The sequence below is a fragment of the Entelurus aequoreus genome, linkage group LG10 (assembly GCF_033978785.1).
Source record: "Entelurus aequoreus isolate RoL-2023_Sb linkage group LG10, RoL_Eaeq_v1.1, whole genome shotgun sequence".
In the NCBI taxonomy this organism is placed as follows: domain Eukaryota; kingdom Metazoa; phylum Chordata; class Actinopteri; order Syngnathiformes; family Syngnathidae; genus Entelurus; species Entelurus aequoreus.
Genome location: NC_084740.1, coordinates 67,899,654 through 67,920,345, shown reverse-complemented (window position 1 = coordinate 67,920,345; position 20,692 = coordinate 67,899,654). Strand labels below are relative to the sequence as shown.

General features: G+C 39.9%; 1 protein-coding gene across 2 annotated transcripts in view; it reads left to right on the top strand.

Moving 5' to 3' along the window:
- The window catches only part of LOC133658958 (aryl hydrocarbon receptor-like), a 107,819-nt gene that overhangs the window by 17,094 nt on the left and 70,033 nt on the right, over positions 1-20,692 (top strand). For both annotated transcript variants that reach the window (XM_062061519.1, XM_062061518.1), the window contains exon 2: positions 18,842-19,032. In XM_062061519.1, coding sequence (XP_061917503.1) covers positions 18,842-19,032 — 191 coding nt within the window. The remainder of the gene's footprint in view (positions 1-18,841; positions 19,033-20,692) is intronic.

Below are 20,692 nucleotides of genomic sequence, written 5' to 3'. Positions count from 1 at the left end.
CCCATGGCATTTGTTTACATTCAGGCGCGCTAGCTTTTGTTAGCGTTGACACCGGTGAGCTATTGTATCCTCCTATGGTGTGTAGTGAAGTATGTTTAGCAATTCCAGCTCTATACTTAAGATAACAAGAAGTGCAGTTTGTTTCTCGTTTTGGAGGTGATTATTATTAGCTTAGGGGAGCGTCTCCACACTGTGTATGGAAAATAAATACTATATTAGCCAGAAAAAGGCATTACTCTGCAATCACATAGTTTTCCATACATCTTTAGTTACTTGGTATTTGAATGTTGGTAATAATTCCTTTTGTTGGTCTAGCTTCCATTCTGCTTTCCGTGTCTGACTAGCAGTGGCATGCGGTGAGGTTAATGTCTGGTGAGGCACTGCATCATCACAGTCAGATTTACAAACATATGAACCTTAAATAGTATCTTATTCACCATGTGATTGGCAGCAGTTAACGGGTTATGTTTAAAAGCTCATACCAGCATTCTTTACACAACTGTAGCACACAAAAAAGCACATTTAATAAAAAAAACATTATTATGGTCCTACCTTTCTTGCTGGACAGCCTTTGCGTGTGTACCACGCCGTTTGAAAAGAACGGGTCTTCTGTCCCGAAGTCAAAAGCAAACCTTTTAGCTCCGGCGTTGGTATACCTTTAATTATTACCTCCTGCTTCGATTGAAAGTCCAGTTTAGAAAACTGTTTTATTTTACATATGTAATCCTTCATGTTTTTAATAAAAGTCCAGGCTAGAGGAAATAAACAATCGATTGCAAAAATTTTTATTTTTTATTTTTTTTCTTCTGCGGCCGAGGAATGATCTCTGGGATCACTACCGCCCTTTACCACCAGGAGGCCGGATTACTGCGAGCCTCAACCAGTACGTCTTTTGCAGCAGATTTATGAATGCTCAGCACAAGAAATACGTTACACACATACAGTTTTTGACAAAATACACTGTACATTATATACCTCAGCTAACTAAACTATGCCATAGTTTAGTTAGCTGATATAATTCATATAGCAATACAGTCTCACTGCACAGCAGCTCAGCAGTTAGCCGAGTCATTGTGCACAATCCATGTTGAGGCACAAATCAGTGACGTGCCTCATCTGGCTGCTGATCAATGCACCGTCTCTTCTCAGTATTTGAACGGCAAATGTGAAAATAAAAATAAAAATAATCTAAAACTGGTGAAGTTAAATGGGAAATAACTTTAGTATAATCACTGGATACATATAATAATTTAATTATTATTTTTTTCTTTTTACATTTTTTTTCTTTCCATGACGGCAGGTGAGGCCCCGCCTCCCCTGCCTCTAGTGACGGCACGCCACTGCTGACTAGGGTTGTCAGCAGTTACACAAAATAGTGTAATGTCACCCACTAACTTATGACGTTTACCTTTTGAAGTGGATGCTTTCATTTGTCACCAGACCGTTTTATAGGAGCATGAAAGCAAAAAAAGCAAACCCCGGAATATATTACATGATTAGCCGGTGTTGGCAGTCTTAGTGTTTTGCTCCTTGTGACTCAGAGACAATGTGATTTATGTCAAACATTTGCAGTATTGGGTCCAGAGAGCCAGGCGGATGATGTTGTTCCCAACCAGCTAGCATGACACACAGCGCAATCATATTGCCGGGCACCGGTCCAGGCCTTTCCTCTGAGGTTTCCTCCTGTGCGTGCTAACCAGAATTCATTGTAACCCAGAGCCTGATTTATACAAACAAATGCCGGAATACCACTCAGGGACGCTCAAAGAGTTGTTTGCAGATGATTGGACGCCGTTCACACATCCTTTGACTTTTTTTTTGTTGTCTTTTTGTTGGCCGAGACCTCAAGTTGTATTTATTTTGGGATAACAAAAAAAGCATACTCTGTGTTCCAAACCAGCTACACATCCAAAACAATTGTGCTTTGACTAAAAAGTGAGGAATGTGGGGAATTTTTACATGAAAATGAGTTTATCTCAAACATTTCCCTGAGGAACTCAACATTTGTCAAGCTGATTATTTTGATAAGAAGCGTTGTTGGGCAAAATAATGTATCTGACAATTATGGATCAAAACCAAGTGCCATTTGTGGGCCGCATTACATTTTAAACACATCAGTGTGTGAATGTGTGTGTGAATGTGGAAATACTGTCAAAGCGCTTTGGGCTCCTTAAAAAGGGGTAGAAAAGCGCTATACAAGTACAACCATTTACCATTTAAAGACAAAGTAAAATTATCCCGGGTTACAACTGTTCTGCCCTCACTATACGTGTTGAGGTTATACAGCTTGGCAGACAGCTAACAAACAATCCAAGACGTCTAATAAAGTTCCAAAGCAGATTAATCCATTTAGGCTCTTTATTGTAGTTGATCTTGCTTCGTCTTTTCCTATCTTTACTTTTGTCTTGCACTGGACTGTTATTTATTGTAAAACTGAAATACACACAATGACAAATGTATAAGCTATGTGATTCAATTAACATACTGACATGTAATACACAATATGTAAATATTAGCTTCACACAAATATACAGTACTATCATCAAACAAATACTTCTGAGTGTTGAAACTATTTCGATGGTGGAAATATACGACTGGCAGCCATTTTAAGTCCTCAAAATATCCATTGAAACAGTGCACAAAAATTGTTTTTCAATAAACATCTTACTATCAAATTTAACCACTTTCCACGTTAATATTGAGTTACATAAACAAGTTAAACAGTTTACTTACAGACTTATCTTGTCCAGAGCTTGTAAGAGCTAACACAACTTGTCTACTTCTCAATTGTCTCATGAACTGAACTGACGTCGTCAACCCGGAAGTGCCCAAAGTACTGACACGTAGTATTTTCATATCGCCCCAAAGTGTCAGTAAGAGTCTACAATCAAATGGGCATAACAACAACGTTACACACACAAAAAAACTGGAATATGCAATTTTGGGGAAAATTACGTGTGACTGGTTAAATGTGCACGTGAAAATTAAATGCTAACATTGCACGCTAACAGTTACAAAAGGGTCAAGTACCGAGTCACATGACAATGAAGCGTACGCATGTAAAATTAGCTAAAAAAAAAGTTAGCACGCCAACATTAGCATGCTAACAGTCAGCATGTGTCAAGTACAAAGTTATATGACTCTGAGGTGTTCAGCTGCAAAATTGGCTAAAAAAGTTAGCACGCTAATATTAGTATGCTAACAGGTAGAATGCGTCAAGTACCAAGTCATATGACAATGAAGCGTACGCATGTAATATTAGCTTTAAAAAAGTTAGCACACTCACATTAGCATGGTAACTGTCAGCATGTGTCAACTACCAAGTTATATGACTGAGGTGTTCAGCTGCAAGATTGGCTAAAAAAGTTGAACATGCTAATATTAGCATGCTAACAGTTAGAATACGTCAGGTTCCAAGTCATATGACAATAGAGCATACGCATGTAAAATTAGCTAAAAAAAAAAAAAGGTTAGCACGCCAACATTAGCATGCTAACAGTCTGCATGTTTCAAGGACCAAGTTATATGACTCAGTGGTGTGCGCCTGCCAAATTGGCTAAAAAAGTTTAGCATGCTAAAATTAGCATGCAAACAGTTAGAATGCGTCAGGTTCCAAGTCATATGACAATAAAGCATACACATGTAGAATTAGCTAAAAAAAAAGTTTGCGCGCCAACATTAGCATGCTAACAGTCCGCATGTTTCAAGGACCAAGTTATATGACAATGAAGCCTACGCATGTGAAATTAGTTCAGAGTTATCATGCTAACATTAATATGCTAACAGCATGTGTATACTACCAAGTTACGGCTGAGGTGTTCAGCTGCAAGATTGCCTTAAAAAGTTAGCATGCTGACATTAGCATGCTAACAGTTAGAATGAGTCAAGTACCAAGTCATATGACAATGAAGCGTAGACCTTTAATATTAGCTAAAAAAGTTAGCATGCTGACAGTCAGCATGTGTCAAGTACAAAGTTATATGACTCTCAGGTATTCAGCTGCAAATTTGGCTAAAAAAGTTAACACGCTAACATTAGCATGCTAACAGTCAGAATGCATATGACAATGAAGCGTACACATGGAATATTAGCTAAAAAAAACTTAGCACGCTGACATTAGCATGCTAGCAGTTGGCATGTGTCAACTACCAAGTCATATGACAACGAAGCGTACGCATGTTATAATAGCTAAAAAGTTAGCACGCTGACATTAGCATGCTAACAGTCAACATGTGTCAACTAACAAGTGACTCTGAGGTGTTTAGCTGCAAAATTGACTGAAAAGTTAGCATGCTAAGTTAGTAATGCTGCCTGAGCCAGAGCCAATCAGTGGCCACGATGCTGAAGAGTGCTGACTGATTGTTTTGGTCTCATCGAGTGGCTAACTACTAACTAACATGGTTAACTACTGTACTAAGTTAACTACTACTGTTGTAGTTAACCATGTTCATGTTAAAAATGCCCAATTTAGGGCAAAATTATGTAGAATATGCTTTGTTACTGATAAGGCAAAGGTAAGATATGGATGTTGTGTTCATGTCAGCATATATTGAATTGGTTTCAGTATCTTTAATGTACACTGTGTACCAAAGTGGCCCCCGCATCCTTCAATTTGTATTCATAAAAAGTGTGGACATCCCTGGACAAAAGTCTTGGGTCATGTGTGGATTCGTCTGGATGAAGTGAGTTTTTAGCAACTCTTCAGATTGGACTTTCGGCAAGGCTGAGCATTAGAGATGTCCGATATTATCGGACGATAAATGCTTTAAAATGTAATATTGGAAATTATCGCTATCGGTTTCAACCTCACGATTTTCCTGGGAGACTCCCGAATTTCAATGCCCCTCCTGAAAATCTCCCGGGGCAACCATTCTCCCGAATTTCTCCCGATTTCCACCCGGACAACATTATTGGGTGTGTGCCTTAAAGGCCCTGCCTTTAGAAACCTCTACAACCTGTCGTCATGTCCGCTTTTTCTCCTTACAAACAGCGTGCCGGCCCAGTCACATAATATATGTGGCTTCTACACACACACAAGTGAATGCAACGCATACTTCATCAACAGCCATACAGGTCACACTGAGGGTGAACGTATAAACAACTTTAACACTGTTACAACCCACACCAAACAAGAATGACAAACACATTTCGGTAGAACATACGCACCGTAACACAACAGAACAAATACCCAGAACCCCTTGCAGCAGTAACTCTTCTGGGACGCTACAATATGCACATCCCGCTACCACCAAACCCCGCCCCGCCCACCTCAACCCCGCCCCCCCCCCCCCCCCCCCCCCATCTCCCAAATTCGGAGGTCTCAAGGTTGGCAAGTATGCTCTAGTATACTCTGGACTGAAGCTGTGTGCCGTCATTGTTTTTGGAACTGTTGTTTTGAGGCATGTTTAAAAAAATCATGCACTTTGTGAAAGTCAAAGTATAGTATTTCCCGTAGTTGTAGTGGGTATTAAGATTATCTCAGGGAGAGCATGTCCCAAATTCCAAGCTGCTGTTTTGAGGCATGTTAAAAAAAAAAATGCACTTTGTGACTTCAATAATAAATATGGCAGTGCCATGTTGGCACTTTTTTCCATAACTGGAGTTGGAAGTTGTTCTCTTATTTTGGAAAACCTTGTTTTTGATTGATTGATTGAAACTTGTATTGGTAGATTGCACAGTACAGTACATATTCCGTACAATTGACCACTAAATGGAAACACCCGAATAAGTTTTTCAACTTGTTTAAGTCGGGGTCCACTTTAATCAATTCATGGTAAAGTTACATTGTTTAATGCATCCAGCGGAGCATCACAACAAAATTAGGCATAATAATGTGTTATTTCCACGACTGTATATATCGGTATCGGTTGATATCGGTATCTGTAATTAAGAGTTGGACAATATCGGAATATCGGATATCGGCAAAAAAGCCATTATCGGACACCTCTACTGAGCATGAAAGTTGACATTTTTGTACATTCAAAATAAATGGACTTAAAACATCGCTGTGCGGTACACCAGTCCAAACTGTGTCCGATTGGGGCGATTTATCAAGGATTGCACAGGATCATGTGTACATTTGCGGCCATGCTGCCTAAAAGGAGCGGGGATCATTTTTAACTGGTACCGTCAGAAGAATTACAGCCTGCGTCTGTCTGCAGTGGTTTACACTGTCCATGTTTGCACCATTCCTCTGTCAAATTGCATACGGCCAGACAGCTCCTTGTGTGTGTGTGTGTGTGTGTGTGTGTGTGTGTGTGTGTGTGTGTGTGTGTGTGTGTGTGTGTGTGTGTGTGTGTGTGTGTGTGTGTGTCCCAAAATAAAAAGGTGGCCTGTGTATGTGAAGATGTGGGACGGCGGGGTTTTTTTCTTTCCCTGGCGGACCAGCAGCTGGGCCCGGACGCACAAAGGCACCATTGAGGCGGTGCCGTAAAGCGTCGGCGGTCGCCACACAGGAGCATTCCTGCGCAGATCTGGTCATCCAGATTGTCTTTTTACGAGCCCGATGCATTTCTCTGCGCTTGTCCGCTGTGACCTGCTTTCGATGACATCACTTCGACGGGCTGGTTTACTGCGGGGAGTTCCCTGGCTCTCACCAGTGCGACTCTACTAGCACCGCTCGTGTGTTTGATCACAGATGCGGGACTTTAGCAGGCAGCTTTCAATGACCCATCTCATTCTCTATCTGCTCCATAGCATCGAGGGTCCAATTTAGTTTATTTTTCACTGCCGTATTTACCGATAGGGTTCACTATGTGACACAAGGCTGCCACTAACGACTAGTTTGATAGTCGACTAGTCATCGATTACCGTATTTCCTTGAATAGCCGCAGGGGCGTTAATTAATTTAAAACCTCCTGTCACTCCTGCGTTTACCGGAAACCGGCGGGATGGCCGTGCATGCGGTAATTATTTTAAAACCTCTTCTCACTCCGGCGTTTACCAAAAGAATCCATAAAATTTAGGCGTGCGCTTTGAGTGTGATGTAAGCATACCATCATGAAAAGCACATTTAATTAAAAAAAACGTTATTATGGTCTTACCTGTACTTATAAATGGAGTCCATTTGCAGCTCCTTCTGACCAAAAGCATCGATAACTTGTTTATAGAAGTCTTCATTATTTTCTTTTTTCCGTTTTAAAAGTCTCTGTCTCGATGGAGATATTCCTTTAATTATTACCTCCTGCTTCCATTGAAAGTCCAGTTTAGAAAACCTGTTTTATTTTAGATACCGGTATGTAATCCTCCTTGTTAAAAAAAAAAATCTCTTGCTGCGTGTGTTCACTTCTTCTGCAGTACCGGAAGTCGCAAGAAGGATCACTAGCGCGGCAGCGCCCTCTACCACCAGGAGGCGGGAGTCATTTAATGACTTATACAGTATTTCACACACGCAGCTACGGTATATTAATAAAACATAGCTGCTTACTGTTCTCTTTAACATACTGTACCGGTATTCAATAGCTTGGACCTTAAATCCTACTGAATAGCTCTTTATCTTTTTTCCTTTGTGCGATTGTAAACTACTGAAATCAGCTTCCTCCATTTTGAAAATGAGGACAGATGCGTCACTCGTGACGTAACGAATTTGACCCGGTGGAAGTTCTAGCCATATGCTAAATATTTTGCGAAACGAGTTTGACCCGGTGAAAATTATAGACATGCGATAATAAAATTAATATTTTGCAAAATTAATTTGATCCGGCTTCAATAATAAACCGGCGATAAGGCCAAGCATGCGTTAATTATTTTGAGAAACGAGTTTGACCCGGCAGTAATTCTAGACGTGCGAATACTATATTCCCTGCGCCAATTCAAGGAAATACGGTATATTAACAATTAGTCAACTAATTATGACGCTTAAACCTATTTTATTTTACAAAACAAAATTATGAAATTTCACAAGATTGGAGTCAAATATATTATGAAAAAAATATTTTTGGGGGTAAAAATGTTAGTAATATTGTAAGAAAAATGTGTCATTGTACAAGAATTATGTCGGAATATTTTGAGAACAAAAGTTAAAATTTTACAAGAGAAAATTGTGCCATTTCACAGGATTACAGTTAAATATATTTTGAAAAAAAGTAATTTCATTTTTTAGACAAGTTGCAATATTGTGACAAAAAGTTGTCATACTATAATTTGTATGAATATTCTGCTACTTTATTTTACAAAACAAAATTATGAAATTTCACAAGATTGAAGTCAAATATATTATGAAAAAAAAATTTTTTTTGGTGGTTGGGGGGAAGTTAGTAATATTGTAAGAAAAATGTATCATTGGGCAGCACAGTGGAAGAGGGGTTAGTGCGTCTGCCTCACAATACGAAGGTCCTGAGTAGTCGTGAGTTCAATCCCGGGCTTGGGATCTTTCTTTGTGGAGTTTGCATGTTCTCCCCGTGACTGCGTGGGTTCCCTCCGGGTACTCCGGCTTCCTCTCACCTCCAAAGACATGCACCTGGGGATAGGTTGATTGGCAACTCTAAATTGGCCCTAGTGTGTGAATGTTGTCTGTCTATCTGTGTTGGCCCTGCGATGAGGTGGCGCCTTCCGCCCGATTGTAGCTGAGATAGGCTCCAGCGCCCCCCGCGACCCCGAAGGGAATAAGCGGTAGAAGATGGATGGATGGATGGATGGATGTGCAAAAATTATGTCTGAATATTTTGGAAAAAATATTCCGACATAATTTTTCCAAAATATTTGAGGTTTAAAAAATATAAAAAAAATCATGCACTTTGTGAAAGTCAAAGTATAGTATTTCCCGTAGTTGTAGTGGGTATTAGGATTATCTCAGGGAGAGCATGTCCCAAATTCCAAGCTGCTGTTTTGAGGCATGTTAAAAAAAAATAATGCACTTTGTGACTTCAATAATAAATATGGCAGTGCCATGTTGGCACTTTTTTCCATAACTGGAGTTGTAGTTGTTTTCTTATTTTGGAAAACCTTGTTTTTGATTGATTGAAACTTGTATTAGTAGATTGCACAGTACAGTATATATTCCGTACAATATGTACAAGAGAAAATTGTGCCATTTCACAGGATTAAAGTTAAATATATTTTGAAAAAAAGTAATGTTGTTTTTTAGACAACAAGTTGCAAGATTGTGACAAAAAGTTGTCATACAATAATTTGTATGAATATTCTGCTACTTTATTTTACAAAACAAAATTATGAAATTTCACAAGATTGAAGTCAAATATATTATGAAAAAATTTTTTTTTTTTTGGGTGGGGGGTTAGTAATATTGTAAAAAAAATGTATCATTGGAAAAAAAAGTTAAAATTTTACAAGAAAAATTGTGCCATTTTACAGGATTTAAGTGAAATATATTTGGGAAAAAAAGTCATTTTGTTTTTTTAGAAAAAAAGTTGCATAAACGAAGCTAAAGCCTAACAATAAGCTGAGATGTGTAAGTCAAGGTACCACATATTGATTAACACTGACCGAGGTCAAATGAGATGAGATTCTTTGTCGACTATCTGCCCGCAAAGTTTCATGCAAATCACTGCTGTAGTTTCTGCGTAATCCCGTTCCCTAACCAAAAGTAACTTGCCTGAAGCAACCACGCTTGGCAGAGGCCTGAAACAGGTTTACACAAGGCAGTTGTCAGGTGAAAAGTAGCCACGATCACTTGAACCACATTTGGCTGCTTCAATGCCAGCTCCTGCAGAGTGACTCAGCAGCTCGGCTTTTTTTGGCCGCCGGCCAACACCGATTGCATGTTGGAAGGACGGATGGTTTATAAAAGCCTGCTCTGGATTACGGGGAGATTTATAGGCGGCAACCGACATTGGAAATAGAAGTCGGCCTTGCCACATACCCCGATGCTCGCATGACTCGCAGGGTAACGTTGCAAAAGATACACTACATGCTAACGCACACACTTGAAAACAACTGCGGTTATTCCACTGAAGCGCCACCTTTGAAGAACGAGAGCCGGCCAGGTGTGTGTGTGTGTGTGTGTGCGTGCGTGTGTGTGTGTGTGTGGCAAAGGGGAACAAGGAGAGAACAAAAGGCTGTTGTGTCCTCGGGTGTTGTTTTTGGCTCGTCGCCTCACCTTTTGCATGAGTGCCGTACCATATATAGAGAACAAAAAGTGAATGTAGCAATCGCCAAGGAATACAAATCACTACATACTGCAAAAGTGAACATCTATTTCACTCTATAAAGGCAGCTTTTATTCAATTAAATTGTGCAGGTAAAGATATTGGGATAGCATATACTTTTTTTTGTTTTAACTTGTTTATTTTACTTCAGCTCTCACTGGATCGGTTCTCAGCCGAGTGTGAAGCGACTGTGTTCACGACTGGGATGGGAATCAGCACCTCCAAGTCCGAGTCCATGGTTCTCGCCCGGAAAAGGGTGGCGTGCCATCTCTGGGTTGGGGAGGAGATCTTGCCCCAAGTGGAGGAGTTCAAGTACCTCGGAACCTTGTTCACGAGTGAGGGAAGAGTAGATTGTGAGGTCGATAGGCGGATCGGTGCGGCGTCTTCAGTAATGCGTACGCTGTATCGATCCGTTGTGGTGAAGAAGGAGCTGAGCCGGAAGGCAAAGCTCTCAATTTACCGGTTGATCTATGTTCATATCTTGGGTTGGGTATCGTTTGAATTCGAACGATTCCGATTCTTTGTTTCGATTCCGATTCCTGACGATTCTCGATTCCGATTCTCGATTCCGATTCTTCTTGTACCATGCCGGGATCAATGTGTTTGACAGGTAGTCCCTGGAAGGTGGTATGTATTTTGGGTTGAGAGTTTTCACCATATCCCTGCAAACATAAACAAACATGTAATGTTGCTGTTACTGTTTATCCCAGTATCAATTAGCTTAGCTCTAACGTTATTGCTTAACTAACCTAAATGTTGGAGATTCCACCTCTGAAAAGGGATGCAGTCTTTTGACTATGTGTGCAGTGACCTTCCTGTGGCACTCTTCCGTCTGTGGCACCGACATCTTCCCCATTGCCGCTACGGTGAACGGAGTACGCTGAGCACATCGCGGAGCCTGGCTAGCAGGTTGTAAATTGTCTATGAAAAAATATGCGGGCTAATTCGTTAGCTGCCTCGACGTTGGCGCAAAACACATTATTTATTGCATATATATTGTTTTACCTACCGGATTCGGACTGCAATGCAGTCACCGAGGTGCCAGGCTGGGCGTCGAAGCCAGAGGAAGAGGCACAGGAGGACGGTCGGCGCAGCGCGTCGAAGACGGGACACGCATTTATTTGTACTCGGAGGTGCTTCATCATGTTCGACGTGCACCCTCCTAAGCACGAAACAGTCCTGTCGCACGTGTTACATTTCGCCGAAATTTCATTTTTTTTAGTAAAATAAAGCCACACTTCGACCGCCGACGCCCGCTATCCATGCTTGACTGACTCGCTCGGCTACATAGGCTCGGCTATGCTAACACTTCCGGCGGTGGGCGCTTCTTCGTTGGTGTTTAGCGGCTTCTTCTTCCGGTCGGCGGACTTATTCTTTTTTTCCGGTCGGCGGACTGGGTATCGAAACTAGGAATCGAAATTTAAACTTTTGAACGATTCCGGGAGAATCGGAAAGTTAGTCCCGGTTCCAATCGATACTCGATACTCAACCCTATTCATATCCTCACCTGTGGTCATGAGCTTTGGGTTATGACCGAAAAGACAAGATCACGGGTACAAGCGGCCGAAATGAGTTTCCTCCGCCGGGTGGCGGGGCTCTCCCTTAGAGATAGGGTGAGAAGCTCTGCCATCCGGGAGGAGCTCAAACTAAAGCCGCTGCTCCTCCACATCGAGAGGAGCCAGATGGAGGTTGTTTCGGGCACGTCCGACTGGTAGGAGGCCACGGGGAAGACCCAGGACACGTTGGAAAGACTGTCTCCCGGCTGGCCTGGGAACGCCTCGGGATCCCCCGGGAGGAGCTGGACGAAGTGGCTGGGGATAGGGAAGTCTGGGCTTCCCTGCTTAGGCTGCTGCCCCCGCGACCCAACCTCGGATAAGCGGAAGAAGATGGATGGATTATTTTACATATTACTTTGCACAATGAAAACATGTAATAAATATAAACGATTGCAGTATGTATTAGGAGTTTCAAAACAAAATAGATTTTCAGATTAATCGCGATTCTTATTTGTAACGATTCTTAATCAATTAAAAAAAATCTTTATTTTTATTTGATCTGTCCAGTCCACGAATCATATTGTTGATGTAAATCACACGTTTCAAACTCAAGGCCAGGGGGCCAGATCCAGCCCGACACGTCATTTAATGTAGCCCGTGAAAGACTGGGAATAATGTGCATACTTCATCTTTCCTACTAAATGATTTCATTGTTTCCATTTTGACAGAGAAAAATGTATCAAATACATTATATATCATATGTTTTAAACTTTGATACACAAAACCGAAAACCAGTGAAGTTGGCATGTTGTGTAATTCGTAAATTAAAACAGAATATAATGATTTGCAAATCCTTTTCAACTTATATTCAATTGAATAGACTGCAAAAATAAGATATTTAATGTTCGAACTAAGAAACTAATTTTTTTGGCAAATAATCATTAACATATAATTTAATGGCAACACATTGCAAAAAAGTTGGCACAGGGGCATGTTCACCACTGTGTTACACGGCCTTTCCCTTTAACAACACTCAGTAAACGTTTGGGAACTGAGGAGACACATTTTTGAAGCTTTTCCGGTGGAATTCTTTCCCATTCTTGCTTGATGTACAGCTTAAGTTGTTCAACAGTCCGGGGGTCTCCGTTGTGGTATTTTAGGCTTAATAATGCGCCACACATTTTCAATGGGAGACAGGTCTGGACTACAGGCAGGCCAGTCTAGTACCCGCACTCTTTTACTATGAAGCCACGCTGTTGTAACATGTGGTTTGGCATTGTCTTGCTGAAATAAGCAGGGGCGTCCATGGTAACGTTGCTTGGATGGCAACATATGTTGCTCCAAAACCTGTATGTACCTTTCAGCATTAATGGTGCCTTCACAGATGTGTAAGTTACCCATGTCTTGGGCACTAATACACCCCCATACCATCACAGATGCTGGCTTTTGAAATTTGCGCCTATAACAGTCCGGATGGGTTTTTTGTTTTTTTCTCTTTGTTCCGGAGGACACAACGTACACAGTTTCCAAAAACAATTTGAAATATGGACTCGTCAGACCACAGAAGACTTTTACACTTTGCATCAGTCCATCTTAGATGAGCTCGGGCCAAGCGAAGCTGGCTGTGTTTCTGGGTATTGTTGATAAATGGCTTTCGCTTTGCGTAGTAGAGTTTTAACTTGCACTTACAGATGTAGCGACCAACTGTAGTTACTGACAGTGGTTTTCCGAACTGTTCCTGAGCCCATGTGGTGATATCCTTTACACACTGATGTCGGTTTTTGATGCAGTACTGCCTTGCTGCTTACGTGCAGTGATTTCTCCAGATTCTCTGAAACTTTTGATGATGTTACGGACCGTAGATGGTGAAATCCCTAAAGTCCTTGCAATAGCTGGTTGAGAAATGTTGTTCTTAAACAATTTGCTCACGCATTTGTTTACAAAGTGGTGACCCTCGCCCCATCCTTGTTTGTGAATGACTGAGCATTTCATGGAAGCTGCTTTTATACCCAATCATGGCACCCACCAGTTCCCAACTACCCTGTACACCTGTGGGATGTTCCAAATAAGTGTTTGATGATCATCCCTCAACTTTCTCAGTCTTTTTTGCCACTTGTGCCAGCTTTTTTGAAACATGTTGCAGGCATCCAATTCCAAATGAGCTAATATTTGCAAAAAATAACAAAGTTTTACAGTTTGGATGTTAAGTATCTTGTCTTTGCAGTCTATTCAATTGAATATAAGTTGAAAACGATTTGCAAATCATTGTAGTCTGTTTTTTATTTACGATTTACACAACGTGCTAACTTCACTGGTTTTGGTGTTTGTATATCTGCTGTACACATTTACTTTAGAGAAGAGAAGTGTTGGATACTTCTCTTGTTGCCTTATTTGTATTTGACTTTATTAAATGTTTGTGTAGAATTATTATTTTTTATTAAACAAAACCAGTTTTATTTTAGGTAATATAGTAATTGATCAGAGCTGTTTATTTATTTTATGGAGGAATGTATTTATTCATAGAACTGACATTCAATGTCATTAAAAATGTAGAGATTTTGAATCAATAATCGATTCTGTGTCGAATCATTACCCCCTAGAATCAAATTGAATCGTGTGGTGCCCGAAGATTCACAGCCGTACAGATAGGGCTGCGCGATGAATCAGTATCAATAAAATATGCGTCCGATTAAACGTTCGATTCTTTATTTTTCCTTCTTTTTCGGGAGAAAGTGGAAGTTGCATAAACAAAGGCACTCGCTCTCTGGTTACCGAGCAAAGCAGAAAGTGATCACTGATTAGAGGGAGTGACACACTAACAGCCAATCAGGTATGTGTGTGTGTGTGTGTGTGTGTGTGTGTGTGTGTGTGTGTGTGTGTGTGTGTGTGTGTGTGTGTGTGTGTGTGTGTGTGTGTGTGTGTGTGTGTGTGTGTGTGTGTGTGTGTGTACACCGTATTTTCCGCACTATAAGGCGCACCGGATTATAAGGCGCACCTTCAATGAATGGGCTATTTTAAAACTTTGTTCATATATAAGGCAAACCGCATTATAAAGCGCATAGAATAGACGCTACGTCGATTCAATGCGCCTAATACATATGTTATGCATCCCGTAGTTGCGAGACCTGTTGTGGCTCAATATTGGTCCATATATAAGGCGCACCGGATTATAAGGCGCACTGTCAACTTTTGAGAAAATTGGGGGTTTTTAGGTGCTCCTTTATAGTGCGGAAAATACGGTATATGTATAAATGTGTATATGTGTATATTGTGTCCAATATTTACCACAAAGATCAAAGAAGTCATATTTTTTATCACTCTGGATTCTGATAAAGATCACAACTTGTAATCTAAGCAGTCCGCTAGAAAAAAATCGTATTTGTAAAAAATCGTATTTGGTCCACTTTTGCCTGCAGTGTAAACGCAGTCTTAGGTCAATAAACCAGCTGTAATTAGAGCATTTACCGCATTTGTTTGATTGAACTGCTTAGCATGTCTTGACCTACATTGAATTATTTACTATGATTCTTCAACAAGTAACCCTCGCTTCTCGTAACGTGGACCTAACGCTCGGACCCTTTCTTAGAAATCAAAGCAAACGCCCTGAATCCTGTTGATGGGTCCTATGATCGATATCACTTCCCAATGAATGCTGCCTTTTGTTTCCTTCTCCTGCGTGACACCAGTTCTCTGCTACGTGAACGGAAAGCGAGGGTCTTTGGCTCCAGGCTCACTTCACTCCGGACTACAGCCAGAAAAACACATTAAAATACTTTTTAGCCGCCGTGTGTTTACGTCGCTCGCGTCAAATGACACGTGATGTTCAATAAAAAAACAACAACCGCACAGACAACACTCAGATCAGCTGCGCAAACAAGCTGGTTGCTCACTGTGTGGAGTCTTACAAATGTTAGCGTTAAGAACAGCACAGAACTGTTTAACTAATCAATCAATTATGGTTCGGCTAAGCCTGTTATTTAATTTTTTAATCACGTCAGCCCGATCCTTGCCGTGGCTCAGTCCCCACACGCCGCGGCATGTGTGTCCGATTTCAGTCATGTGTGAGCATTTGGCACTAGGATCGAGTGTCGCTTTTAATAGGTCAGACCCCTGATGCTTTGCTCGGCGGTGGAATAAGGAGTGGCCAACGGCAAGGAAGGAGGGAGCGTACCTACCCGCAAACATGGCACTGCTATTGTAGTGATTGAAGTTCTCAGAAACATGTGTCCTCTTCTTCAGAAAGACGTCTAGATTGACACAAAGTCAGTGTCTTCTTCACATGAATGATTTTACGATATCGGCGCCTTGGTTCCCGAACGTCTACGTGTGTGATTGATGTTGGATATTTTGCCGACGCCGCTTCACACCTTGTAGATTTTGACAAATAAAACAAGTACTTGAATTGATGCAAAGTTTGGCTGGCTCATTTTCGCTAAAATGATAGTGGAATGTATTTTTCACACAACTTTTGAGCTCGCTTTCTTTAGAGCGGGGGTGTACAAACTGCGGCCCGCTGGCCAACTTCTTCAATTTGGCCTGAGTTCAACAAAACATCGCACCGCAGAGTGCTTTCAAAGTAATCCTAAATACCAGGTGGTCTCTGAATGCCATAGATTTTCTCCCATCCTGTGGTCAATGTGAGTATATCAGACTAGGGCTGCAACAACTAATCCATTAAATCGATTAAAATCGATTATTAAAATAGTTGCCGATTAATTTAGTCATCGATTCGTTGGATCTATGCTATGTGCATGTGCAGAGTTTTTTTTTTTTTTTTTTAAATACAATTTTTTAATTTTATTTTTTTTCATAAACCTTTATTTATAAACTGCAACATTTACAAACAGCTGAGAAACAATAATCAAAATAAGTATGGTGCCAGTATGCTGTTTTTTTCCAATAAAATACTGGATACGATAGAAATGTAGTTTGTCTCTATTATCCGATTATTAATGGGGCGGCGTGGCGAAGTTGGTAGGATGGCCGTGCCAGTAATCGGAGGGTTGCCGGTTACTGGGGTTCAATCCCCACCTTCTACCATCCTAGTCACGTCTGTTGTGTCCTTGGGCAAGACACTTCACCCTCCCGCCATCAGTGTGTGAATGTGTGTGTGAATGGGTGAATGTGGAAATACTGTCAAAGCGCTTTGAGTACCTTGAAGGTAGAAAAGCGCTATACAAGTATAACCCATTTATCATTTATTATTTATTAATCGAAGTAATAATCGACAGATTAATCGATGATCAAATTAATCGTTAGTTGAAGCCCTATATCAGACCAATGGCCCTTGACAGTACTTTGAAAGGATAGCACAGCATTTACATGGCAGAATCTAAACAACCTTCCCTAGTCATGGTGCAAAAAAATAAATATTGAAATTATATTTTTGAGTACCGTATTTTTCGGACTATAAGTCGCAGTTTTTTTTTATAGTTTGGCCAGTGCGACTTATACTCAGGAGCGACTTATGTGTGAAATTATTAACACATAACCGTAAAATATCATATAATATTATTTAGCTCATTCACGTAAGAGACTAGAAGTATAAGATTTCATGGGATTTAGCGATTAGGAGTGACAGATTGTTTGGTAAACGTATAGCATGTTCTATATGTTATAGTTATTTGAATGACTCTTACCATAATATGTTACGTTAACATACCAGGCACCTTCTCAGTTGGTTATTTATGCCTCATATAACGTACACTTATTCAGCCTGTTGTTCACTATTCTTTATTTATTTTAAATTGCTGGGTACACTAGTTGGGTTTTATCAAATAAATTTCCCCCCAAAATACGACTTATATATATATTTTTTCCTCTTCTTTATTATGCATTTTCGGCAAGTGCGACTTATACTCCGGTGGGACTTATACTCCGAAAAATACGGTATACTATCCTACACATCATGTACAAAATACATGCAAGACTTTTACCAAACAACATTCCGAACACATTTGTAAAAAGGTAAAGTAATTATAATCTGAAAGGAACTGAGATCTTTAATAAATCTAGGTTTAGAACAGGGACAATGGAAATAAGCATTTCAATCAGTTATGGAACAAACTTGATCGTGGATTAGAACAATGTAAATCTCTTTCTGTATTTAAAAATATGTAAACATCATAATGATGGTTGTGACCATGTTTGTCGAATTTTTGTACTGGTTGCATTTTTTTTTTCTTCCTGCACCATGACTAGGGAAGGTTGTTTGGATTGTGAAATATAATTAAAAACTGTGCTGAATGTACATGAAAGTATAATGAATGGTCACTGATTTGAGTTACTCTCAATGGCCACCTAGTGGCGCATTGGCCGCCATCAGACCGCTGGCATATTAGTATATGCTTATTGAACTCGTGCCGTCTCGCGGGCTAAATGAAAGACGCCGGCGGGGTGTAGTTTGGACACCCCTGTTTTATATTCTCAATGAAACATCAAAGTTTTGGGCTTGATTGCTCATTGAACAGGGGGCGTCAAACTGCAATCTACACTTATCTCTTATGTGTGACTGCTGGTCACCCATATAATTACAGCATGTACCAAATAAATTTGCTTCAATGTCGGTCAGCACTATCTGGGCTATAAGGCGCACTTTCCGTTTTTGAGGTTTTTAAGTGCGCTTTATAGTCTGAAAATTACAGTATTCAATCCCCCAATTGGTCACGTTTCATGTGTCAGGTAAATCGCAATGAATGAGGCCATATGAATCCCCTTCCCACTGCATACACACACATCCACGGAAACACACCTGCGGTTAATCCAGACTACCGCAGAAATTTGGAGAAACATGCCCGACATCTGTGTTCATTGCAAATGTTTGTTAACTATTTTAGCCGTGTAGTGTTGTTCAGGTGTTCTGTAAATGGGATATTGGACATGGGTTAGGTAAATAGTCCTGTAGTGGTATTTAGGATATAGTTAAGGTAGTAAAGTCAGCACCAAGCCGCTCCATCAATGTTTTTTGTTGTTTGTTGTTACTTGGTTTGCAGGTTGCTACGAGTCCTTCCCCAATCTGATCCTCTTGCAGACATCTAAAACATGATACGCCTGTTTTATCCCCAGCCAAGTCCTCTTAATGTTTTAATGAATGCGATCTCCTTGGGGTGCTATTAACTGCGCCAAACAATGCAGCGCTAATGACGACGTGTCGACACTTAAATAAATCATCTCTCTGAAGGTTCGTATTGTGCGGTAAACACCAACCGAATATCGTTTTTTTTTTTTTTTTTTTTTCAGAAAAAAGGTGTCCCGCAGTAACGAGGTGGTTAAATCCAACCCGTCCAAGCGACACCGGGACCGGCTGAACGGGGAGCTGGACCGGCTAACAGATCTGCTGCCCTTCCACGACGATGTCCGATCCTGTTTGGACAAGCTGTCCGTCCTGCGCCTCAGTGTGGGATACCTGAGAGTCAAGAGCTTCTTTAAAGGTGAGTCCACTAAAGCAAGCTTCTCCCCAAAACTTTTCACAACTTTTTGTCGTCGTATAAAGTTGCTCGTGTTACAACACTATTCCCACCCATTACAATGGTGTGAATAATACATCATGTTAGTGACAGTGATTTAACAACCAGCAGCGTTTGTCGTGAGAACGAGCTGCACTGCTCAGTAGTGCGGAATGAGAAACAATTAGCTTTTAATACAAAAAGCATTAATCAAATACATCAATAAAATAGCTTTCGGCGTTTCACGCTGACAGTGGGCTTTTTAAAAGCATTTTACTCATTAGACCAGGGGTCGGCAACCCAAAATGTTGAAAGAGCCATTTTGGACCAAAAATACAAAAAACAAATAAGTCTTATATAAGTGTTACAATGAAGGCAACACATGATGTGTCTATATTAGCTATATTAGCCTACTATCAAAATGACTTTAAACGTCTTATATAAGTGTTATAATGAAGGCAACACATGATGCAAGTGTCTATATTAGCTATATTAGCCTACTATCAAAATGACTTTAAACGTCTTATATAAGTGTTATAATGAAGGCAACACATGATGCAAGTGTCTATATTGGCTATAATAGCCTACTATCAAAATGACTTTAAAAGTCTTATATAAGCGTTATAATGAAGACAACACATGATGTAAGTGTCTATATCATTTATGTCAGCCTACTATCAAAATGACCTTCAAATTCTTATAGAAGTGTTATAATGAAGACAACACATGATGTAAGTGTCTATATTAGTTATATTAGCCTACTATCAAAATGACTTTAAAAGTCTTATGTAAGTATTATAATGAAGACAACACATGATGTAAGTGTCTATATCAGTTATGGCAGCCTACTATCACAATAACTTTAAAAGTCTTATATAAGTGTTATAATGAAGGCAACACATGATGTAAGTGTCTATATTAGTTGTATTAGCCTACTATCAAAATAACTTTAAAAGTCTTATACTGTATAGGTGTTATAATGAAGGCAACACATGATGTAAGTGTCTATATCAGCTAAGTCAGCCTACTATCAAAATGAATTTAAAAGTCTTATATAAGTGTTATAATGAAGGCAACACATGATGCAAGTGTCTATATTGGCTATATTAGCCTACTATCAAAATGACTTTAAAAGTCTTATATAAGTGTTATAATGAAGACAACACATGATGTAAGTGTCTATATCAGTTATGTCAGCCTACTATCAAAACGACCTTAAAATTCTTCTAGAAGTGTTGTAATGAAGGAGACACATGATGTAAGTGTCTATATTAGTTATATTGGCCTACTATCAAAATGAATTTAAAAGTCTTATATAAGTGTTATAATGAAGACAACACATGATGTAAATGTCTATATCAGTTATGTCAGCCTACTATCAAAATGACCTTAAAATTCTTATAGAAGTGTTGTAATGAAGGAGACACATGATGTAAGTGTCTATATTAGTTATATTAGCCTACTATCAAAATGACTTTAAAAGTCTTATGTAAGTATTATAATGAAGACAACACATGATGTAAGTGTCTATATCAGTTATGGTAGCCTACTATCAAAATAACTTTAAAAGTCTTATATAAGTGTTATAATGAAAGCAACACATGATGTAAGTGTCTATATTAGTTATAGTAGCCTACTATCAAAA